At 40.4% G+C, this 26241-nt stretch overlaps 1 protein-coding gene across 15 annotated transcripts in view; it reads left to right on the top strand.

The window, feature by feature from the left end:
* Positions 1-26241, top strand: part of LOC126335395 (pumilio homolog 2-like) — a 550606-nt gene that overhangs the window by 88824 nt on the left and 435541 nt on the right. For 7 of the 15 annotated variants that reach the window (XM_049998629.1, XM_049998632.1, XM_049998628.1 and 4 more), the window contains exon 1: positions 12471-12831. The exons of 7 other annotated variants lie outside the window; for them this stretch is intronic. In XM_049998629.1, the coding sequence (XP_049854586.1) occupies positions 12772-12831 (60 nt within the window). In that variant the 5' untranslated portion in view covers positions 12471-12771. Of the gene's footprint in view, positions 1-12462; positions 12832-26241 lie in introns of those variants that run through there. One more of the 15 variants, XM_049998633.1, reaches the window with a different exon arrangement.

Genomic DNA, 26241 nt, shown 5'->3' with positions numbered 1-26241 from the left:
GACATGTACTAAGTTAATGTCAAAATTTGTGCATGCTTGATATGCGACCAGCATACTGTTTATGAACTAACACTACTGGCTGTTCCAATAAAACTTCTGTTGGTGGAGAGACAATTATCCTTAAATATTATGCTAAAGGAAATAATTAAGTTAAAATAAGCGAACAAGCTTTTTTATTTCGTTACATGTGAAAACTGAAATTATTCTGACTATAAAGACATAAACTCCCAGCTTCTACACAGTATCTTGAATGTGGTACTTCCAACTCCTAGTCTGTCTTTAGCCAAAAGAATTTAAAACGTTGCATTTCACGCATTACTGGATCATTTTGTGATTAAAAAGAGACTTTTGCTAGAAACAGTATGCACTGTCATTTATCTCTAAGCTGTTACAAAACTTAATACCTGCCAGTATAAAGGTTAGCCGTAAAATTTCGATAATCACTTGTTAGTTCTTTTCTACATTATCACACTTCTAAGCATATACATTTATCTCAGTGATGAATGACTTGACAGAGACCTTTACTCCAGAAGTCTACATTTTGGTTGTTTGGAAAAAATTCAGACTCGAAAATCATCTCATAGTGGTTTTGGAAATGCTTGCTACACACAATAGTTTCTTCATTGGAAGAAATGGAAAAAATAATTGAATGCTCTGTCAGAAGAATGAGAGTCGCTTCTGCCTTGGTGCCAATGATGGTCGTATGCGTGTTTGGCACCGTGCAGGTGAGCGCCACAATCAGGACTGCATACGACCGAGGCACACAGGGCCAACACCCGGCATCATGGTGTGGGGAGCAATCACCTACACTGGCCGTACACCTCTGGTGATCGTCGAGGGGACACTGAATTGTGCACGGTACATCCAAACCGTCATCGAACCCACCGTTCTACCATTCCTAGACCGGCAAGGGAACTTGCTGTTCCAACAGGACAATGCACGTCCACATGTATCCCGTGCCACCCAACGTGCTCTAGAAGGTGTAAGTCAACTACCCTGGCCAGCAAGATCTCCGGATCTGTCCCCCATTGAGCATGTTTGGGACTGGATGAAGCGTCGTCTCACGCGGTCTGCACGTCCAGCACGAACGCTGGTCCAACTGAGGTGCCAAGTGGAAATGGCATGGCAAGCCGTTCCACAGGACTACATCCAGCATCTCTACGATCGTCTCCTGTGTCTATGTGCCTGTGGTTCTGTCAGTGTGATCATGTGATGTATCTGACCCCAGGAATGTGTCAATAAAGTTTCCCCTTCCTGGGACAATGAATTCACGGTGTTCTTATTTCAATTTCCAGGAGTGTATTTATTGAATGTTGAGCAAAGATAAATGCAAATTAGAATATCTGACAAGGGAACCTCCCCATCGCACCCCCCTCAGATTTAGTTATAAGTTGGCACAGTGGATAGGCCTTGAAAAACTGAACATAGATTAACCGAGAAAACACAAAGTACTTGTGTGTGGAACTATGAAAAAAATAAGCAAAATATACAAACTGAGTAGTCCATGCGCAAGATAGGCAACATCAAGGATAACGTGAGCTCAGGAGCGCTGTGGTCCCGTGGTTAGCATGAGTAGCTGTGGAACGAGAGATACTTGGTTCAAGTCTTGCCTTGAGTGAAAAGTTTACTTTTTTTATTTTCGCAAAGTTATGATCTGTCCATTCGTTCATTGATGTCTCTGTTCACTGTAATAAGTTTAGTGCCTGTGTTTTGCGACTGCACCGCAAAACTGTGCGATTAGTAGACGAAATGACATGCCTCTCCAATGAGAACCGAAAGCATACGATTGCAAGGCCATAGGTCAACCGATTCCTCCACAGGAAACCACATCTGATGTATTCAATACAACACTGGTGATGGCATGTGTGTCACATGACAGAAATATATTGTCGCCCCCACCTAACTTGTGCACTTGGCGAATGGGTAAAAAGATTCTTCTACCTTGATCGATTTAGGTTTCCTAGTGGATGTGATAATCACCCCAAAAAAGTGATGAAAACATAAGAGTTTGTGACATAAACTGCAACAAATGAATGCAACAGTTTCACAGTCGCACAGTTTTCCCTGTGCTCTGTGAAAGCATGTTTTTAACGTTTTCAAATTTTTCCGTGTGTAGACCGTCAAATCCTGCGTATGTCCAAGAAAATCTGAATATGTCCTGGAATTTTGGAGAGTGAAGTTTTTGTGTCAGTCCCTGAACTTTCATAATTGTCTGAAAATAAATAAAATTAAACTTTTCACTCGAGGGAAGACTTGAACGAAGGACCTCTCGTTCCGCAGCTCCTCATGTTAACCACGGGACCACGGTGTTCTTGAGCTCACTCTACCCCTAATGTTACTTGTCGTGCACATGGACTGGTTTTTATATTTTGCTTATTTTTTTCATAGTTCCACACAACTCCTTCCTGCTTCCTCGATTGATCTGTGATCAGTTTTTCAAGGCCTATCCATTGTGCCAGCTTATAACTAAATCTGAGGGGGGTGCAATGGGAGGTTCCCTTGTGAGCAGTGCTACCTCCTGCTGGTCAGGAACATCATTCATTACTGAGAGCATACAGTGTTTGTATATATCAGGACTAATCACCATTAACAGAAACACACGTCTCTTGGATGCATTCTAATTTGTAGTGACTCGATGAGCAGGTCTTAGGAAGTTTATTGATGTTACTCTTGTTGTCCTGTGATACCTGCTTTTCACAATCTTTTCTCTGCCATACACGCTCTTTCTCGTACCCGACACATACGAATTTCCCAGGGAATGAACTGACAGATATTTGGATACAAAAGACTACTTGACCCCTCTAATAAACCCTTCACTATCATAGTGACTAGGGCTGTGTAGCACTCCTTCTTCCATTCCTTCCAGAAGGAATCCACTACCTTACGACAGCTCTGCATCGGTCGTACTAGATTAACTCATGGTTTTATCGTGTGTAATGTGACACCTGCCACAATGTGATTGTGGAGCCTTACTGACAGTAGCTCACATTTAGGTGAATTCTCCATCCTTTTGGCCCTCTATGCTGAACGTGATCTTCTGATTGTTTGTATCTAATATTGTCAAGTGGTTTTTGGCCAGTTGAACTGGCTCTTAGTTTCCTCTAAGGAAGTGGTTTTATTCTCAGATATAACGTTTCAAACCAATTCAGGCACGGGGGCAGGGGGGTTATGGTTGGTTTAGGGTGTCACCTGCTGCATGCTGAGGCTGGAGGATTCTCACCCTACTTTCTCCACCACCCATCATGTCCATCCCTCTTTTACTCTGTTTTAATTACTTTTAGATGCAGTTCCCTTTTTTTCTGCCACACCACCCTTTACATTTTTAGGAGTGCCCCTTCAAACAGTGCTCTGATCAAAGCAAGACTGTAAGGTTTTGTTGGACAGATTTTTATGCTTCCTCCGATTGAATGGATTCTATTCCTATCTTTAATACTGTGACTGTTAAGTATGGGGGAGGGAACCCACCTGCTATTTCCCTCCCCCCCTCCCAACTGCAAGCTAAACCATCCCCTCCAATGACTGCACTCACCCACATACTGACCTGATTGTTTGTCTCTTGTCCGATATGTGCCCTGAGGGAGAGTGTGTCTGCTATCTATCCTACAAATTGGCAAAACCCATATACTTTCATCTCTTTAAATTATTTCCCAACTCTTGTATTGATATTGCTTTCAATGCCTGTCACAAGCCAGTCAGATTTCTGGCTGACATTACTAACTACAGATAAACTATACCTGATCGAGGAGCTGATGACCTCGATGTTTAGTCCCTAACTCTCCACTTCCCCTTTCCCCCCTCCAAACAACCAACCAATTTAGTAATGTTGCATCCATGATAAAAATAATTCATTTGACTTTGTGTGCTGATATGTTTCTGTGTTTGGTATGTGAGTCCACAACACTAAGCCACGAAAAAGTTATCAAAGCAGTTGGCAGAAATTGCTAACCGTATATAAAAAGAAAGCTCATCTGTCAGAAACAATATGATAAGGGTTATTAGGAATGCAAAAGGGACTCTTTGTATTGCCATAAAAAGAGCAAATTGAATACCATCCAAGTCTTCTACCTAAACTGAATGGCAAAATACAACGAAAGAGGCACTGACAGAGGAATAATCATTGTGTCAGCGTAAATAATGGTTCTTTTCAGTGGGGAAACATGTCAAATTCTGTGACAGACAATTCATTTATAACATCTCTTGACACCAACCTGTTCTCACATACAAAGAAGTTTGTGGTTAAAAAACTTTCTGTGAACAAAATGCATTTGGCTGTTGAGAGGGCAATGTGTGAACCATTTAATGACTGCTGTAGCAGTATATTATCAAAAGAGCTCTCATGGAACTCATAGAAATTCTGATTAATGTATAGGCTGTTGGCGGTACCTAATTTATTGTCCAAACACATGTGAATGAGCCGGGACATTAAATTGACAGTAGCAAGACAAAATCAGAAATGCCGTACTCAGTTTTCTGTTGTTCGTTTACAAACAAAAATCGCCCCACTTTAATTCTCATACCACTGCAGAGACCATGAAATAGATACTAGTGTCAGCAATTTCAAGAAAAAGTAGAAATACTAAAATTGATCAAAGCTTCAGGGCATGAAGGAATCCTTACCAGATTGTAGACTACATTTGTGGCTGAGTTAACTACTCTACTATTCATAATATCCCATAGAGACATCTAATAAATTTCCGTGCCTTCTAGTTTGAAGAAACTTAAGTCACACTTGCCTTATATCCTTGACATCCATTTGTTGTAGAACCTTGGAACATATTCCGAGCTCAAATTTAATGAGGACTATCAAACTTAACATCCATGCCAACAAAAATGGATTATGAAAAACACCTATAATGTGAAACCCAACTTGCAGTTCTCTCAGACAACATCCTGAAATCTATGGATCAAGGCAGAGAAGTAGATGTAGTATTTCTTGACTTCCAAAAAGCATTGGACTCAGTACCACATCAATGCTTACTATTAAAAGTATCAAGTGAAATTTCTGACTGGATTTAGGATTTCTTGGTAGAGAGGGTGCAGGTACTTACACTTAATTGACTGATGTAGAAGTAACTTAAGGTATGCACCAATGAAGCATGTTGAGACCATTGCAGATAATGTTACTGGTTACATCAGACTTTTTTTGTAGGTAATGTAAATATCTGTAGTGAAGTACTGTCTGAGAAAAAACTGTACAAATAAAAGTAAGATTTGATTTCCAAGTGCTCAAAGACAGGCAACTTAGTTTAAATGTCCAGCAATGTAAAATTTTGTGTTTCACAAAATGAATAAAAAAACATAGAACCCTATCACTACAATAACAGTGATTCATAATTGGAATTTGTCAATTCATACAAACAACTGAATATAATAATTTGTAGGAATACAAGAAGGAGCAATCACTGGGCTAAGTTGTAGGTGAAGTAGGTAGCAGACATCAGTTAACTGGTAGAATAAAAGGGAAATCAGTCAGTCTACAAATAAGATTGCTTACAAAATACTTGTGCGACTCTTCTTAGAATGTTGCTCAAGGTGTTTGCCTGTACCAAATGGGACTATTTGAATGTACAGAGAAAAGGGCAGCACAATTGATGACAGGTTTTTTTGCCCTGTGGGAAGCAACATGGGGTTCCTGCAAAAACTGAAATGATGGACACTAGCAAATAGAGGATAACTGTCCCAATAAGACCAACTTACAAATTTGAAGAACCACCTTTAAGTGGTGATTCTAGGAATATACAACCCTGTAAATGTTGCCCCTGTAGGGATCAGACAGACAAGGTTAGGCTGATTATAGCACTCGCAGAGGCGTTTGAGTGATCATCTTGCCACAGTTCACATGTGAATGGAATGAAAAGGAACACAAATAATTGGTACAATGGGAAGTATCCTCTGCCATCACACTTCACAATGTTGTGCACAGTATGGATATAGAAATGGAGGGACCAAAGCAGTCAGAGATGAATAGTTTACATAATTGCCAGAACAACATTTTGAGGATGGTACATTGGAAAATTAGTAATAACTTAAAAATGGACTCGTCAAAAATATTTGCATTTTTAGGTAAAACACAGGCTTTACTGTCAGACTGTACAGAGTGGCATTAATTTTAGCCATATGAATTATTCTATCGCCATTTGTTATTCTTAAGATTGTCAGCTCCCAAAATTATGCATTTAAAATGAAAAATGTGTGTATTACAACTGATGGTTGCTATTTCCTGAACGCAATTAGTCCACTGTACGTAATAATAAATCCTACTAACGCCTGTTTTTGTGCTGCACACAAATTAGGTTTTAAAAACGAATGAAATTATTACGACTAATTAGTTAGTGGAACCTTTCTTAGGTTGCCATGAACACACATTTCCAACGTTGAAGTCAGTTGTGACGCGGATTGTAAAAAAAAAAAAAAAAAAAAAAAAAAAAAAAAAAAAAAAAAAAAAAAAAAAAAAATGCATACACATTTACCCCTTAAGTAATTTTTCAAGGTAAATAATAGAATACACCTGTCAGTTTGGGATAATATGACATTTACTTCATGAACATTATGACGTCTTTGTGTGTTTAATGCATCTTGTGGCTACGTCCATCGCTTGTTGTAGTTGGCTAGCCTGAGCACTCGGCGCCTTTGGAAGCCAATGACCTTCGCTGGTGACGGCCAACTTGGTCACCTTGGAACGTCTTTGCCAAAGAGGCAACTCCGATGCTTTCCCTTGACTGTTTTACTGTGAAATCAAAGACGATTAGCTCTTTCTACGTAACTATGGACATGAAGTACCATCAGTATCTATCTCTAACTTCAGTAGCTTTTGGAACATACGATAGCACATTATTTGGGTACCATTTCTGTGACAGTAGGATGAAAAATACGGTACAATAATTTAACTTACAAGACAGTTACTAGGTTCACATATGACATTATGCCAGGTCTGTATTACAGAATGGTTAGCGCTGTTTGTGAACATCTCCCGAGTCCGCCAGTTGCTTATTACGACCAAATAGTCCGAACCATTGAGAAGAACGTTATATGTTACGAAGTTTGAACAGTCCTGTGAGCCATTTATTATCTGTAAGATTCATAATTGCTTTTTTTGTATTCGTAAATAGTAGACTTCCCTTATATGAAATCGCTTTAATTTCGACAGCTGCATTATCAGTAATGTGCGGAGTCGTGAATAGCCTTTCTAGACTGCAGGGTCAGTATCCCATCCACAAACAAAAAGCGAAAAAAACATACATGAGGTTTCGAAAGGACCGGCACGCTTCTAAACTATTCTCATGGTGACCACCTTCTTTGCGAAAAGTTCGGGAAGTACTAGGCTACCGTTCGGATTCCTTTATGTGGAAGATGAATTAGGCTGAAGCGAACGAATCCGGCAGTAGAGTGTAAGAAGTTCGAATGTTTGGTAAAGGTATAGAAAAACTGGAAAGGAGGATAAAATTAGACCATATATTGTTTCATGTGTGAATTTTTATTGCATTTCTCTGTACTGATTTTTACCCAGTGATTATTCGATGAATTTTAAGAACAGTTTATTCTTTTACAGCAAACATGTTTTCGCTGCAAGAGAACTTGCTGAAATGTATATGAACTACGGCATAAAAATTCCTTTCACGACTAAGAAATGCAGTTGCTTGTAAATCTCCACTCCTTCCATAGTAACAATGTAAGTGTAGACCAAATGTGGCTTCAATCCAAAGAAATTATATCGACAGCAATTGAGAGATTTATACCAAATAAATTAACGAACGACGGAGCTGATCCCCTTAACACCCAAAACTGGGGAGAACATTGTTGTAGAAACAAAGAAAAAAGCATGCCAAAGGTAAACGAACGCAAAGTCTCCAGGATTGGCGATCTTTTATAGAAACTCGAAATTCAGCACTGTCTTCAATTGGACGAATGTGGCCATAGTTGTTTTGCGCTCTAAAACAAAACAAACAAAAATGGTATTAATGCGAGATGCTTATAATAGTTTGTATAACGAAACGTTGTCTCTAAACTTGGCAGAAAATCCAGAGAGATTCTGGTCGTATGTAAAATTTGCTAAAGACAAGATACAATCAGTGCCTTCTGAGCACGACAGCAATAAAATACCATAAATGACAGTGCTGCTGAAGCAGAGTTACTAAACACAGCTTTCCGAAATTCCTTCACCAAAGAAGATGAAGTAAATATTCCAGAATTCAAATCAAGAACAGCTACCAACATGAGTAACTTAGAAATAGATATCCTCGAAATAGTGAATCAACTTGAATCACTTGATAAAGCAAGTATTCTGGTCAAGGCTGAACACCAGTTAGGTTCCACCCAGAGTATACTTCACAATCATATACAACCGCTCGCTCGAAGAAAGATCTGTACTCGCAAAGACTGGAAAGTTGTACAGGTCACATCAGTATTCAAGAAAGGTAGTAGGAGTAATCCACTAAATTACAGGTCCATATCATTAACGTCGATATGCAGCGGGATTTTGGAACGTATTTTGTGTTTGAACATTATGAATTACCTCGAGGAGAACGGCCTATTGACACACAGTCCACACGCATTTAGAAAACATCGTTCTCGTGAAACACAACTATCCCTTTACTCACACGAATTGTTGAGTGCTATTAGCAAGGAATTTCAAATTGATTCCGTATTTTTAGATTTCCAGAAGGCTTTTGATAAATGTACCACACAAGCGACTTGTAGTGAAATTGCGTTCACGTGGAATATCGTTTCAATTCTGCGACTGGATTCGTGACTTCTTGACAGAGGCCACTGTTCGTAGTAATTGGCGGAAAGTCATAGAATAAAGCATAAGTGATTTCTGGCGTTCCCCAAGATAGTGTTAATAGGCCCTGTGCTGTTCCTTATCCCTACAAGCGATTTAAGAGACAATCTGAGCAGCCGTCTTTGGTTGTTTGCAGATGATGTTGTCGTTTATCGTCTAGTAAAGTCATCAGAAGAGCAAAGCAAATTGCAAAATTATTTAGGAAAGATATCTGTATGGTGCGGAAATTGGCAATTGACCCTAAATAATGAAAAGTGTGAGGTCATCCACGTGGTTGCTAAAAGAAATCCGTCAAACTCCGGTTACACGATAAACCAGTCAAATCTGAAGGCCGTGAATTCAGCTAAATACCGAGGAATTACACTAACGCACAACTTAAGTTGGAAAGAAGACGCAGAAAATGTTGTTGGAAAGGCAAACCAAAGACTGCGTTTTATTGACAGAACACTTAGAAAATGAAACAGATCTACCAAAGAGACGGCGTACACAACGCTTGTCCGTCCTCTTTTGGAGTACTGCTGCGCGGTCTGGGATCCTTACCAGATATCATTAACGGAGTACATCCAGTAAGCTCTAAGAAGAGTAGCATGTTTTGTATTATTGCTAAATAGGGTCGAGAGTGTCACTGACATGATAAAGGATTTGGGGTGGATATCGTTAAAACAAGGCGTTTTTCGTTGCGGCAGGATCTTCTCACGAAATTTCATTAATCAACTTTCCCTCCGATGCGAAAATATTGAGTTGGGGCCGACATAGGAAGAAACGATAATCGTAATAAAATAAGGGAAATCAGAGCTCGCACGGAAAGATATAGTTGCTCGTTTTTTCTGCGCGCTGTTAAAGATTGGAATAATAGAACATTATTGTGATGATGCCTCTGCAGCACTTAAGTGTAATTGGCAGAGTATCGATGTAGATGAAAGTTCATTTATTTTGTTGTGTTCACTTAGTACTGAATACTATTCAGAGTGGACCACTGTCTTCGTTGCAGTACCTTATGCTAAATCTTTCGTGTTTTGATTTGGTAGGAATTTAAATTGTCCATGTTCAGTGGAATTATTGGTTGTAGTTTTTGACTCTGTTCAGAAATTCCATTCATCTTTTCTTCTCCTATAATTATTGGCACGTTGCGGCAGCATGCGGATACCATCAAGAGCGTAACTGTTCTATACACATCAGTTGTTAATTATAGATTCTCGAGAAGCACGAAATGATACTTTCGGAACACTATACAGTCTTTGGCACACGCAGGGCAAGACGACACACGGCACCATGACTTCACATTTTTCATAAAATTATATGCCATGAAATGTACTCGGTAATTAACAACTATGGTTAATTCCATTGTTGCGGACGTAATGTTTGTACAGTTGACGAAAAGTATTAATATTAAAATAATAATTTAAAAAAAGGACGTGAATATGAACAATACACGACGAAGATTGGATGATGTAAGCTGTATTGAATTGCCATTAAACAAAGGAACGGGAAGCCTTATATAATGTGTGTGTTGTCCTTAGTGTAAGTTAAAGTTGTGTGTAAGCTTAGGGACCGATGACCTCAGCAATTTGGTCCCATAAGATCTTCACACACACACACACACACACACACACACACACGCGCGCGCGCGCGCGAATGAAGCTGGAAAGGCGTTATTGTTTTATAAAAATGTGTTACGAATCTCGGACACGCTCAAAGAACTATTCCCTACCAGCGAATTGGGGATCAGTTGGCTGTTGATGTTAGTGACACGAATTATACGGTCATCCAGATCAACATGTGGACGTAATTTCAAGAATGCGCTTGTGTGTATTGTCTTACCCAACGCCGGAAAATGGAAAATACTTGTATACGCATTCGAATTGTCTCAAAATCTTTGTGTAATTTTGTAAATGTTCTTTTATCACCCCATGAAACGACTATGTCTGTACAAGCACAACGGTATTGTTTTCGGAAGCTGCTTTCCCTGCTCGCTCATGGCAATACAATTACTGTACCAGCATGATCTCATATCACCTTCACTCCGAGCTTACACACATGTGCATGTTATTATAGATGGCTTTATTAGTACTTCGCGTTTTCAGTTGTTATTAGTCGACTAATGCATCCGCATGATGATAATACAAATTTCATTTGCCATGTTCGAACAATCTTACAAGCAGCGAGAATTTTGTTTTTCCCCCTCTGAAAATACTGTTAAACCTTTGGCAGCTGTGTCACACAGGAGATGTTCTGCATAATCCCACGAGAAGAAATCAAGCGGGGTAAGATCATTTGAACAAGCTAATTCCGTGACAAGCTGCATCGCCATTTTACTAAGGAACAGAGTTCGCAGTTTCTAAGACCTTTATGTCAGGACTGACCATGTCAATGTACAGATTACTCCATTTGCGTCTGTTAAGAGTTTCTTTCACGCACTCATAATGAAAACCGACATTGGGCGTGTTATAAGGTACTGTAGCCAGGTACATTATAAATTAATATATTATATCATTCAAAGAATGATTCGTAGATTCTCGTATTTCGCTAGCAGGGTCACCACAAGACACGTTTGTCTTCGTAACTTTCTACTGAGTCGTTTCCGAACTACGACTCCTTATCTGAAATAAATACATTTCCTCGGAGTTAGCATCTATGAAAGTTCGTGTTATCGTATAGTTACGGATAAGCGATGGAAGGATAATTATCTGTGTAAGAAAGGGGAGATCATTTTTCGTAGTAACATATGCAGACATATCCAATACAGATTATTATCTGTGCATTGTCTGTTCTTTCTGAGACGGCCGCTGTGGTCGAGCTGTTCTAGGCGCTTTAGTCCGGAACGGCGCGACTGCTACGGTCGCAGGTTCGAATCCTGCCTAGTGCATGGATGTGTGTGATGTCCTTAGGTTGGTTAGGTTCAAGTAGTTCTAAATTCTAGGGGACTGATAACCTCGTATGTTAAGTCCCATAGTGCTCAGAGCCATTTGAACCATTTGTTTTTTCTGACGTGTTACAACCAGGAAACGTGGTCACGTAAAAAAAGTCAAGATGGTGCTTTAAATTTATGGAACGTCGTCGCTTTTCAGTTTCTCTCTGTTACGCAGTTAGGACACAGTTGCCTTAATATGAATCTGCTAATATATAAATTTTGTGTTCACGCCCTCTCTCTCATTACAGAGAACCCGTAAAAATATTAGGGAAAGTAATTAGCAATTAACTACGAATCATTCAAAATCTGATCGCTATGTCTATTTGTGACAAATTTCAAACCAAATTGTATGCGCTGGAAGAGAGCAGTGTCGCGGAGAGAGAGAGAAAGGTACTTTGATTTTTGGCTATTAGGTATGAGCTGTAAGCGAGGCGCAATCAATTCAGGTGAGTCGAGGTACACATTTTGTCGGAAAATTCAACACTAAATGTGCCAGATGTACGAGCAAGCGCGCGTGCTCGTGTGTGATTCGCGTTCGAAAGAGGTAAGGAGAGTTGGGGGTGGGGGCACCTAGAAAAGATGAGTCATCAAAAGTATCAAAGTATTTGATATACTGTATGTTATTAAATGTCGTCATCGTCATCAGATTGCGTCTTGCAGCAGGAATTTCAGTTTGTAGACAAATGTTACTAAATCGCGTATTGACGCTGTAGTAGACACAGCAGCAAAGTTGGTAGACCTGCGCGCCTCATGTCCCCCTCGCGGGAGAGTGATGAACTCGTCCGGGTCTCGGCGTTGGTTCTTTGTCCGAGTCGCTGCAGTAGGAGTTTCAGTTGTCCGGAAAGCGCGTGGATGTAAAACAATGGAGTGAGGAGACGCTAGGTTACGGAGAGTCGGAGTGTATTGTAAATAGTTTTTATCTTCTTCGTGTGTTTGTGTTAGTGCGTGCATATTTGCATTTAATAACATTTTACGGCTGCTGTGGACGAGGTTTGGGAAAGAAGCATCTAAGTGAGAATTTTGTGCTGCGTTTTCTGGTTTTCCAACATCGTGCGTCTGTGGAATACATCTTTTTTCTTGGATGATACCGGCATCAAGATTGCTGATATATCGGGATATGAAAGATATGGGACCAGATATGGTAAGTTAGTGGCACGTTGATATTGTGTATTATGAGCGGAGCGAAGTTATCGATCTGGCGACCTGAGAGCAACAAGTTGTGGCTATGGCGGACTAACGATATCCAAACTAAGAAGCTTGCTTTGTGTTGTTGGCACAAGAATTTGCTACTCCAATTTAATTTGCTGAAATGTGTTTGTTGCTTATTATAGTAAGCGTTAGAATATTTGCTTCAGAAGCGTGTCGGATTTAACTAAATACGTAGATCAAAGGAGAGATAAATTGAGTTGCTTAAAAGATTCTGAAACTAACTTCGGCATGAATACTTTGTCTGCACCGCTCATGGAAGAACGTAGGTTGCGGAAATTGATTTTAACGGTTGCTGTTTATGTATAGCCACATCAGATTCTTACTAACATGACGCCGCTGATTCACAGTATATGAGGAATGAATCCAGCTGTAATAAAATAGCTATGGAACATCTGCCGGAAACACGGAATATTTTGATTTTGCGCGCCTATGCAGCGAGCACGTGTTTACAACTGCCTGACGAGTCTGTTGATAACAGCGCTGTGAAAGATAATACCGCACGTTGTCTCAAGATGTTCAGAATTCGTTCAAGGGCGCAGTGACATTTTAAAGGAGTTGTGCTTCCGATTTTCCTGGATAACAGTGCAGCAAAGAAGTGAAGTCAGTCTCTCTCTCTCTCTCTCTCTCTCTCTCTCTCTCTGTGTGTGTGTGTGTGTGTGTGTGTGTGTGTGTGTGTGTGTTCGTTCCGAGCCCTATATGCGTTGTTTATTTTCTTTCTGTAGGCAATTAACCAATTTTATTATAGTATTCTTTGAGTAGTTTTTAAATTTAAGTCAGCTTAGTGTAGAGAACTAGCTTATGGTTTGCTTGGCGATCACGTAAACTGTTGGCCTCCGCGGTGCCAGAAATTAAATGTTTAATCGACTACAGTGATCCGATAAATAATTTGTTGATAGATAGGCAGGCTCCGAAATTCGAAAATGTAAACTGATTGCTAACTCGATAAATTTACTCATTGCACTCATCTGTCAGCGTTAATTAGGCAGTAGACGAAACATATGTGAAGTTTGTAGTTTTTTTTTTTCCTTTCCAGCGTTAAGATTGCCTTAAATCATTTGTGTGGATTAAATCGTGGGCCATCCGCTTTTCCTTTTGTCGTACGTTTATGTTTGACTGCATTATAAAAAGTTAACATTGAGCATCATAATGATAATTATAGATGGATGCTGTATTTTGTTTTGAGGTTTTTCGATGCGATACACATGACTGCAATCTTTCTGAGTAAGTGCATAACACCTCTCATATGATGAAAACTGGGTGTGGAGGAAGTACTGCAGGTTATCTGAAAACCATATATCACAGAGCATTTTACTTAGGATTGCACATCCAATGTTACCTGCTATGGTGAGAATGCTGTAGTCAATATGGATGTGGTTATCTTCCTTAAGAAAACTTTTGAGCTTACAGTGATGCAATAACTGAATGATGATCTGCACCGTTCAAACTTGGAGACAATAGATATGTTCCAATATTTTCTTATCCGCTAACGGTAGTAATCTGATACTGGTGCTACTTGGTAGATCGTGAACTAAATCTTAAACGTTATAGTGAACTTTGCGAAGGAACATGTAAATAGTGTGTCCACGACACAGATGGCTACTTTGTTCCTCACACTCCGAAACAAGCTGGACATTTGTTAATCATCTCTGTCAAATATTTATTTGTCGATCAGAAACAAACTTCTTCACTGACAGACATAGGATAGGGAGATTACGGCTACCAAACCGGCGAAACATTCGAATGTTGCTCCGTGTGACGGCAAATTTCACTCTAAAATGCTAGATATCTTATCAAATCTGTGCAGGTTTTGCAGGTGCAGTGCCATTAAGAACAGTGTAGCCGTATAACTCAGAGGTGGGTCGTTGTATCTTTTGCAGTATGATCTGAAAATGATATGGTGCTCCAATCAGAAAATAAAATTTGCATTGTTTTATTTACGTTGCCCCCCGTACATGATTCTTTATATTCATTTCCTCTTCGCTTTGTGTGGATGTGTGTGTTCGCCAAATAATTCATTATGACCTGCTCTCGTATCTTAATAGAGGAGAAACCTCAGTAAAGTAATAGTTCGGATTTTGCCCAACAATATAACCCCAGGTTCAGTGTAAAGGTATTAAACGCGAAACTTAGTTTTTATAAACATTGGTTATGACATCTGTGCTATGGAGCGATGGGCTGGTCGTAATAGACTTGGATATGTCGCGGATTTTGTAATAACTGTTTACCACAATTTGGGGAGCTCTGTATCCGAGAGGGAAAGACGAGCAGTAATTATTTTCATACCTCTGCCGATCCAATGTCAGCCTCCATAGGTTTCTCTGTGCAGTGCTGCGTGTGGTTTTCTATCAGAACTCGCTGTCAGCTATATTGCTCTCCAGATCATTAGGGCCTACGTAAATAAAAATTTCAAATTTTTTGCCCGTCATGGCGGAGAAATGCACTTGCTGCGAGCTGTAAGCGTTTCACATTGCAAGACATTACGCATTACGCAGGCCAAGTTCTAACGGTAGCGATCATGTAATGCTCGTTAGTTAGGCTAAAGAATTTCGAAATCAGTTTATTTTATGTGGTTTTCTTCGTCTTTATACGTTTGACTCCTGGGTTTCATGTCACTGATACAAAATTCATATCGTGTTACTTCTTGCAACCACAGTAGTAATCATGCATAAATTTCATCTGAAAGGATGCGAAGGCACGGTCTTTAGAATCTGGCAGCATTTCCTCATTAGGTGTGTACACCACAATGCGTTAAATAAATTCAGAAACGTTTTGACTGCGTGTGTTCAAAAATGAATATTTTGTGCTAACTAGTCATATTGCGCATGATGAATGAATTGTTGTGTATTTTCGCACAGGAATTTTTTGGTTTCCAAGCTTTGGAATACATGTGCCATGGACTGAAACCAATCACAGGTCGTCACCGCACGATGTGGCGCAGTGCTGAGGGCACTGGACTAGCATTCCGCAGGACGACGGGTCAAACCCACGTCCAGCCACCCTGAAGTAGGTGTTCCGTGATTTCCCTAAATCGCTTCTGGAAAATCCCGGGATGGTTCCTTTGAAAGGGCACGGATGATTTCCTTCCCCATCCTACCCTTGTGCTCCGTCCCTAAAGACCTCGTTGTCGTCAGGACGTCAAACATTAATGCCTCCTCCGCAAGTCATTGTAGTACAGATTTGGAATGTGCTCGTAGAAAAGTCGAGCGAAGGGAGGAGTACATTTTATGTTTATTCGAGATTCTTTATCCTTTTTGTTCGTCACATCGCTTAACCGTCATAAAGCAAACTGTTAATTCAAACGGAAGCATCTCATTAACGACAGTCAGGCGTTCAATATTTACACAATATGTGCAGAAGGGCGCGACCAAGTTGTTGTTGTTGTTGTTGTTGTTGTCTTCAGTCCTGAGACTGGTTTGATGCAGCTCTCCATGCTACTCTATCCTGTGCAAGCTGCTTCATCTCCCAGTACCTACTGCAACCTACATCCTTCTGAATCTGCTTAGTGTACTCATCTCTCGGTCTCCCTCTACGATTTTTACCCTCCACGCTGCCCTCCAATGCTAAATTTGTGATCCCTTGATGCCTCAAAACATGTCCTACCAACCGATCCCTTCTTCTAGTCAAGTTGTGCCACAAACTTCTCTTCTCCCCAATCCTATTCAATACCTCCTCATTAGTTACGTGATCTATCCACCTTATCTTCAGTATTCTTCTGTAGCACCACATTTCGAAAGCTTCTATTCTCTTCTTGTCCAAACTAGTTATCGTCCATGTTTCACTTCCATACATGGCTACACTCCAAACAAATACTTTCAGAAACGACTTCCTGATCCATAGATCTATATTCGATGTTAACAAATTTCTCTTCTTCAGAAACGCTTTCCTTGCCATTGCCAGTCTACATTTTATATCCTCTCTACTTCGACCATCATCAGTTATTTTACTTCCTAAATAGCAAAACTCCTTTACTACTTTAAGTGTCTCATTTCCTAATCTAATTCCCTCAGCATCACCCGATTTAATTTGACTACATTCCATTATCCTCGTTTTGCTTTTGTTAATGTTCATCTTATATCCTCCTTTCAAGACACTGTCCATTCCGTTCAACTGCTCTTCCAAGTCCTTTGCCGTCTCTGACAGAATTACAATGTCATCGGCGAACCTCAAAGTTTTTACTTCGTCTCCATGAATTTTAATACCTATCCCGAATTTTTCTTTTGTTTCCTTTACTGCTTGCTCAATATACAGATTGAATAACATCAGGGAGAGGCTACAACCCTGTCTCACTCCTTTCCCAACCACTGCTTCCCTTTCATGCCCCTCGACTCTTATTACTGCCATCTGGTTTCTGTACAAATTATAAATAGCCTTTCGCTCCCTGTATTTTACCCCTGCCACCTTTAGAATTTGAAAAAGAGTATTCCAGTCAACATTGTCAAAAGCTTTCTCTAAGTCTACAAATGCTAGAAACGTAGGTTTGCCTTTTCTTAATCTTTCTTCTAAAATAAGTCGTAAGGTCAGTATTGCCTCACGTGTTCCAACATTTCGACGGAATCCAAACTGATCCTCCCTGAGGTCTGCATCTACCAGTTTTTCCATTCGTCTGTAAAGAATTCGCGTTAGTATTTTGCAGACGTGGCTTATTAAACTGATAGTTCGGTAATTTCCACATCTGTCAGCACCTGCTTTCTTTGGGATTGGAATTATTATATTCTTCTTGAAGTCTGAGGGTATTTCGCCTGTCTCATACATCTTGCTCACCAGCTGGTAGAGTTTTGTCATGACTGGCTCTCCCAAGGCCGTCAGTAGTTCTAATGGAATGTTGTCTACTCCGGGGGCCTTGTTTCGACACAGGTCTTTCAGTGCTCTGTCAAACTCTTCACGCAGTATCGTATCTCCCATTTCTTCTTCATCTACATCCTCTTCTATTTCCATAATATTGTCCTCAAGTACATCGCCCTTGTATAAACCTTCTATATACTCCTTCCACCTTTCTACCTTCCCTTCTTTGCTTAGAACTGGGCTGCCATCTGAGCTCTTGATATTCATACACGTGGTTCTCTTCTCTCCAAAGGTCTCTTTAATTTTCCTGTAGGCAGTATCTATCTTACCCCTAGTGAGATAAGCTTCTACATCCTTACATTTGTCCTCTAGCCATCCCTGTTTAGCTATTTTGCACTTCCTGTCGATCTCATTTTTGAGACGTCTGTATTCCTTTTTGCCTGCTTCATTTACTGCATTTTTATATTTTCTCCTTTCATCAATTAAATTCAATATTTCTTCTGTTACCCAAGGATTTCTAGCAGCCCTCGTCTTTGTACCTACTTTATCCTCTGCTGCCTTCACTACTACATCCCTCAGAGCTACCCATTCTTCTTCTACTGTATTTCTTTCCCCTATTCCTGTCAATTGTTCCCTTATGCTCTCTCTGAAACTCTGTACAACCTCTGGTTCTTTCAGTTTATCCAGGTCCCATCTCCTTAATTTCCCACATTTTTGCAGTTTCTTCAGTTTTAATCTACAGGTCATAACCAATAGATTGTGGTCAGAGTCCACATCTGCCCCTGGAAATGTCTTACAGCTTAAAACCTGGTTCCTAAATCTCTGTCTTACCATTATATAATCTATCTGATACCTTTTAGTATCTCCAGGGTTCTTCCACGTATACAACCTTCTTTCATGATTCTTAAACCAAGTGTTAGCTATGATTAAGTTGTGCTCTGTGCAAAATTCTACTAGGCGGCTTCCTCTTTCATTTCTTAGCCCCAATCCATATTCACCTACTATATTTCCTTCTCTCCCTTTTCCTACACTCGAATTCCAGTCACCCATTACTATTAAATTTTCGTCTCCCTTCACTATCTGAATAATTTCTTTTATCTCATCATACATTTCATCAATTTCTTCATCTGCAGAGCTAGTTGGCATATAAACTTGTACTACTGTAGTAGGTGTGGGCTTCGTATCTATCTTGGCCACAATAATGCGTTCACTATGCTGTCTGTAGTAGCTTACCCGCATTCCTATTTTCCTATTCATTATTAAACCTACTCCTGCATTACCCCTATTTGATTTTGTGTTTATAACCCTGTAGTCACCTGACCAGAAGTCTTGTTCCTCCTGCCACCGAACTTCACTAATTCCCACTATATCTAACTTTAACCTATCCATTTCCCTTTTTAAATTTTCTAACCTACCTGCCCGATTAAGGGATCTGACATTCCACGCTCCGATCCGTAGAACGCCAGTTTTCTTTCTCCTGATAACGACATCCTCCTGAGTAGTCCCCGCCCGGAGATCCGAATGGGGGACTATTTTACCTCCGGAATATTTTACCCAAGAGGATGCCATCATCATTTAATCATACAGTAAAGCTGCATGTCCTCGGGAAAAATTACGGCTGTAGTTTCCCCTTGCTTTCAGCCGTTCGCAGTACCAGCACAGCAAGGCCGTTTTGGTTAATGTTGCAAGGCCAGATCAGTCAATCATCCAGACTGTTGCCCTGCAACTACTGAAAAGGCTGCTGCCCCTCTTCAGGAACCACACGTTTGTCTGGCCTCTCAACAGATACCCCTCCGTTATGGTTGCACCTACGGTACGGCCATCTGTATCGCTGAGGCACGCAAGCCTCCCCACCAACGGCAAGGTCCATGGTTCATGGGGGGAGGCGCGACCAAGTAGGCACAATTATTACTGAGTAATATTTATTGCCGGGATGCTTCAGTTAGAACTAGCTTCGTAGCGATCGCGCTCGGCGTTGTGGAACTCTCATGTAATGTGATTGAGTTACCTGCTTTGGAAAGTGGGAATTGTACGGAACGGGCGAACAAAGTCCTAAAAGCTACCTGTGAATATTTCAGGTAACCATGGACTCTTTCATGGCAGCATGGATTACAAATTAAACGAGTGAACTTAGGCCTATAATTAATCGTGTACATGTGCATCTTTCTATTTATTTCTATACTGCAGTAATATTTGCAAACAAAACAGTTACGCAGGTTGTAAGCTTACACGATCTTGCGCGTGCTGCAGTAGCATGAAAGAAAGTTAAACATATTGCGTCGTTGGACATTAAACGTTTCTGCTTAAAGTCATGACACCATGATACTTATTTTCTTCCAATTTTGTGAACAAGACATGGCGTTTTCTTATCAGTCAAGAACTTCATATCTTCATAGTACCAAATGGTGTTTTCATATACGCCTTCCAATCCACATTCTGATCTGTTATTGTGTATTGAAAAAGATAGCGATTTGTGATTGAAGGCAGGTTTTATTATCTTTTACGTAAGTAATTGTCACGGAAGCAACATGGACAGCTGTGGATAAATTTAAGTTTTATAGTTTACTTTCTTCAGTTCTTTGCGGAAATTCGTTGTGAGTGAATAGAATCTTTCTAGATTGCGCCAGGAATCTCAAAACGAACCAAAGAAGCTGACAAAGAAAACAATGGGTTGGTGGTCAAGACAAGAAAAATGACAGTAGAAACAAAGATGCAGTATATAGATCTGGGGAAGGAAAGAGTTTGAAAGAAGACACAGAAGTATGAAGAAGATATGCTAAAAGCCAGTTTTGAAATTAAATCTAGTTTAAAGATGACCAAGCAGAAGCTTATGATTGGAAAGAATGAGATTTAGACACAGATCAGCCCTTAATTACAGACAAGAAAGAAATATTAAAATATTTCGAGTTTTTGTAGTAACCTATGCAGTAAAGTCAGCGATTCCCTAATCCTAGACGAATTGGATGCTTCAGTTTTCCAAACCCGTGAAATATTCCCCTGAAGTCATTATTAAAAAAGATGCTACACTACTTAGTGATGACGTGTCTATATTTTAAAACTGATGGATGAGGAATCTATAAAGCATTTAGCTAAAATATTTAAAAGTTGCTAGTTTGGTGGAAAATTACCAAGAGTTTGGAATAAACTAAAGTAATCGTTGTACATAACAAAGATAGTATTGAAGAATTAAAGAACTACCGCCCTATCAGCGTTTTGACAATAATGTGCAATGGTTTTACCAGAATTTTGATTAACAGATTAAGCACTACACTTTGATCTGGCCCAACCCACTAAGCAAGCTGCGTTCTGAAAAGATTTAGCACAGTTGACTATATCCTCATTACCTGAAACTTAGAATGGAGCTATATTACAGTCTTATATAACGTATACAAAACCCCTGCAGCATTTGTGTTTTTGAAGAAACCAATGCATTTCCCACTGAACAAGATGTAAAACAAGGTGACTGTCTTCAGAATTAAATTCTGGGAAAGAGGTTAATAATGAAATTTGCTGGTGATATTCTGTTTGAAAATAGTGTAGAACAACTTCAAATATTGGTTAGCGAATTTGCGTTAATCTGCTCTGGAATAGGTATAAAAATGAACTATGATATAGCCAAGAGCATGATGAATGTGCACTGGAGGGGATTACATCTGTTGGAAGTACACATCTGCAAGGGTCACAGAATATTTCTATGTGGGGATATGTGTAAATATCGAAGGAGATCTAAACCAGAAGTATTTCGATGTATTAAAGTACGCTGACAAGTTCGTGAAAGGTATTCTTCAGTTTTGACGTCTAAGGTGTCGGAGGACCTGGAGATAAGTTCTGATCAATATTTACTGACACTAATATTTTACAGTTGTGAGGTGTGGACATTAAATGAATTTGTTAGAAAACTAATAGTAATCCAAAGAGCAATTGAAAGATTTATGTTGAGCTATACAAAGAAGACAAATAAAGCAGTTAACATTATGCGGAAAATAGAGGTTATTGACGTTATGATGAAAAGAGTGAATACTGGGAAGTGCCAGGGGGCTGGTCATGTCGCCCGAAGAAAAAATTGGTAGGTGGTAGAGACAAGTGCCAGAGTGGAGAGCAGTTCACCAGAAAAGGCCTCGGGGAAGACCGCCAGACTAGAGAAAGACAGCCCGATTGAAGCGGCAACAGGAACCTCAGGAGGGGCAGGAATGGAAATACTTGCAGGGACATCATTTACACACCAAATCAAAAGCCACATCACAGTGATCAAACTGGATGAAGATGATGGTGATACCAGTAATTGATGTGCGTGCGCGTTGCGCAATGCCAGACGTAAAATGTATTGAACCAGCATCAGTATTTTTAAAGCGATGCAATCTTAAACATATTGAGCAAACTGTTAAGACCGGTATTAGGCAGTAAGTTTTGTGATACAATATTCCATTATTATGCAACAAATATTTAGCGTGTTAGTGCCTATCCGCGGAAACTTAAGGTCACACTCGGCTCGGCAGCTGATGAGAGCTACCGTCAATGGGAATGTCTTTATGGTCGCTTCCATCAGCCACGGCGTGTAGTACAAATCTGGTTTTGCGTGGACAGTGCCAAGTAGTGAATTTCCGCTGGCAAAAGTTGCCGTTGGTTGTTTACTTAAGGTCGGATGGTAAAAGTTCATGTGTGTGACTGTTACTTGGTCAGCGTACGGTGGACTAACTTATGCTCTGGAAAATGCGCTCCGTTATGACTTCAGTTTACTGTAAAACTGAATAGCACCTGTTGGACCAGCAGCCGATTTTCTTGCCCGCTTGGGACAGGTGCAGAGGGCGGCTGTGCTAGTCATGGGAGCTGCTGCGTTAGGCGGGTAATGGAGCGCCTCTCAGGGAAAGAATGCTAGTGGATACCCGTTATGTTTCATGAGGTCTCGCCAAGCGGCCCTGCCGGCGGCTGTGGAGCGCAGTGGGTGCAACCGCTTGCAAATAGTGGCACATCTCGGTACGAATGACGCCTGATGCTTGGGTCCTGGGGCTATCCTTAGTTCCTGTCGGCGTATGGCTGATTTGGTGAAGACAACGAGCATCGCACGTGGGATGCATGCTAAGCAGACTGTTTGTAGCATCATACCCAGGGTCGATCGTGGTGCACTGATTTAGAGCAGATTGGAAGGTTTAAACCAGAGGCTTTGATGACTATGCGACGGTACCGGATGCGTATTTCTCGACCTCCGCTATCGCGTACAGAATGGTAGGATTCCCCTTGTAGGTGAGGCGTGCACTACATGTGTGAAGCGGCTGTAAGGATAGCTGAGTACATGAGGCGTGCACATACGCGGTTTTTATGGTACAGAACCTTCCTTCCCGTTGTGCACATGTTTCTTTACGTTACAGAACCACCTCCTCTGCCCATGAGATCAAGATACGAATTGCCTGCCAAAGTTGCCAGCCGCATTGTTCTCAGAGAATTCTCGTCCTCACGGATCGAATATATAAAAGTGTACTATGATATTAGGATCATCCATGGGAAGATCCCAGATTTAGTGTCGCCCATTGAAGGTTATAATGCCCAGATAGTATTAGGTACAGGTGGTTTGTTGAAACCGTTAATGATTAGTATCGAAATGGGAAGTTCAGGCTAGAATATTTATCGAAAGGATAGTTTAGTGAGGGCATTTTTATTGCGTTAAAGAATTCAGTAATATCTGATCAGGTTATCGCGCATTCAGAATGTGAATTAATCTGGGTGAAGTTAAGCATCACAGTGGTCTGTCAAAAATTGTAATGGGATGCTTTTATAGACCGCCTAGGTCAGGAGCTGTAATGATAGAGCACTTCAGAGAGAATGTGTAGAATTTCTTTACTAATAACAAATAAATCCGTAAAACTGGCATTTCTGTCTTTGAACACAATAACCTCCAAGACTACTTGACGGATATTTTGGGGGGTTTTCATTGGGAACTTCCTGATTTAGGCTTTCCTTGATTTCCCTGAATCGCTCCAGGCAAATGCCGGGATGGTTCCTCTGAAAGGGCAGGGCCGACTTCCTTCCCTAATCCAATGGACCGATCACCTCGCTGTTTGGTCTCGTCCCCCGAACAACCCAACCCAATATTTTAGAACAAGAACACTTGGTGACTTGCAACAAACTTTAAACATAATTTCAAACCTTTACAAAACTATTCCTTGTGAACAACCCCCACAAAATGATGAAAGGGAAATAGTTTATGCTTACTACATTTTCGTTGTTCATGCACTAAAACTGTCATCACGCATGACGTCATTTCATTTACGTTTATTGCTTCCGTGCTACTCTATTTGCGACACGTGTAGCTTGGCAGTATCCACATATGATGCTGACTGTACCTACAAAATTGTATAGTTTTACTACACACAGTTCAGAAATAAAGAATCAGTTATTGTAGAGGAAGGTATCAGTGATTATAAGGCGGTGATAGCAACTACAGGTTTTACAGGAATTGTTAAGTAAGGTAGTAAAATATTTTTCCTTGGGAAAAGATACAAATTGTGGAGTACCTGAGTTGTACCGTTAGCATCAAAAATTCTACGTCGAGGAGGAAGACTTCGAGCAAAAACGAAAAAAAAATAAAAAATTGAAAAACTTTAATCTGTATGCATTACCCAAAAATGTCCCAAGCAAGGTCTTAATGGATGGGAAAGACCCACTGTTTTAATAGCAGAGTTAGAAAGCCACTATGTTATAAAAGAAAAAAAATCACAGATTCAAGATAATTTAGAACTTAGCTTCAAACAATAGCTGAACGCAGCAGAAATGAGCGTAAGGGGAGCATTAAGGTAGCCATTTAATGATTTGGGACATCAAATGTTGTCAACCGACCTGAGTAATAATCTAAGTATTACGTAAAATCAGTAAGCGATTCGAAATCCACTACCAATTCGCTCAGTGACTATACTGGTACCAAACTGGAGAAAACAAACCCGAAATTCTGTATTCGATTTTCCGAAATTGTTTCACCGTGGAAGATTAGAAGACAGCCCCTTCTTTAAATCATCGTAAGAATGCCGAAATGGCAAATATTGAGATAACCAGTTGTGGAATAGAAAATAATCTTCCACTGGAAAGTATCAGCACAAGATGAGATACCTTTAAGATTCTAGAAGGATGATGCGAAAGAGCCACTGCCCTTCTAGCAGCAGTTTCTAAAAGATCGCTGCAGTAACGAGACATCTAGCGGATGGATAAAAGAGCAGGTCATTGCCGTTTTCAAGAAGTGTCGTAGGACAGATGTGCATAAATATAAGCATATGTCGCTGACGTCCGTTTATTGTAGAAATATGGAACATGTTTTATGCTCAAGAATTATGTTTTTGGAGAACGAAAATGTCCTCAAAAAATCATCATGGATATAGCAGACAGTTATCTTTCGAAACTCAGCTGTTTGTTTCTTGATGCCGCGTTCCTTGACTTCAGGAGAGCATTTGACACCGTTCCGAACTGGCGTTTAGTGGAAAATAAATATATAAATACGAGCTTACCGAGTATTGGGGGCAGATTTGCGGCTGGATTCAAGACCACCTTGCAGACAGAACTCAGCACCTCGCTCTTACCAGAACAGAATCGACAGGTGTAGTTTAATTTCCGGAGTATGCCGACGAAACGTGATAGGACCGTTACTGTTTACATTGTACATAACAGATATAGTAGGAAGTGTCGGAAGCTCTTTCAGGCTGTTCGCAGATGATACCGACGTCTATAAGACAGCTGAGCCAGAAGACAGTATCAATTTGCAGAATGACCTGCGGAGGATTGATGTATGGTGCATGCTCTGGCAGTTAACCCTAGATGTGAATGAATGTAACATGTTGCGTAGGTATAGGGAAAGAAATCCACTACTGTACAACTATTGATAACAAATCTTTTGTCTAACGATCATTTACATATAAATCTGTAGTATTTCACGTAACGTGTGTAATGTAAAATTTTTCTTCAGTTCAGATTCGTTAAATTTCGCATAAGATGTGTAAAATATCAAAAATAAATTAATCTTAGAATAAGAGCACTGAATTTAGAGTAACTTGTATCAGGGATTATTGTTTTCGCTTACATACAATTTCTCTCACTAGCCTTTCATGTACCACTGAATAAATAAAGTGAAGCACCCAGAAGGGGAGGAGGAAATGACATGAACCGTAATGGGTTGAATAGGTGTGTGTTACTGCAGTGATTACAAAATAATCCAGTGGTCAAACAACTTAAGTATGAGTCCACAGAACAGTATGATGTTGGGCGTTTCCCCATCCGCCCTCCCCCTGGCCAGGATGCATGGCACCTATTCGGTTGAGAAGGGTGTCTTGTCCTGAGGCAAGCAGGCCATAGCCGTTGTAACTGGTCTGTGGTATCGTGGATACTGGTACTAGGACGGCGTTAAGGCCCTGCAGGTCTCACAGTTGTTCCATCGGGCATAGTTGGGGATTTGGCTGGTCACAGAGAACTTGTTAAGGTTACGCAGGCAGTTCATAGAGATACGAGCATTACCCTCGTGAAATACGGCACCAGTATACTGTCACATGAGAGGTAACTCTTCAGGATGCAGGCTTTCTGTGAC

The sequence above is a fragment of the Schistocerca gregaria genome, chromosome 2 (assembly GCF_023897955.1).
Source record: "Schistocerca gregaria isolate iqSchGreg1 chromosome 2, iqSchGreg1.2, whole genome shotgun sequence".
Classification (NCBI taxonomy): domain Eukaryota; kingdom Metazoa; phylum Arthropoda; class Insecta; order Orthoptera; family Acrididae; genus Schistocerca; species Schistocerca gregaria.
The sequence above is the reverse complement of the archived record's forward strand: the minus strand, read 5'-3'. Positions and strand labels throughout refer to the sequence as shown.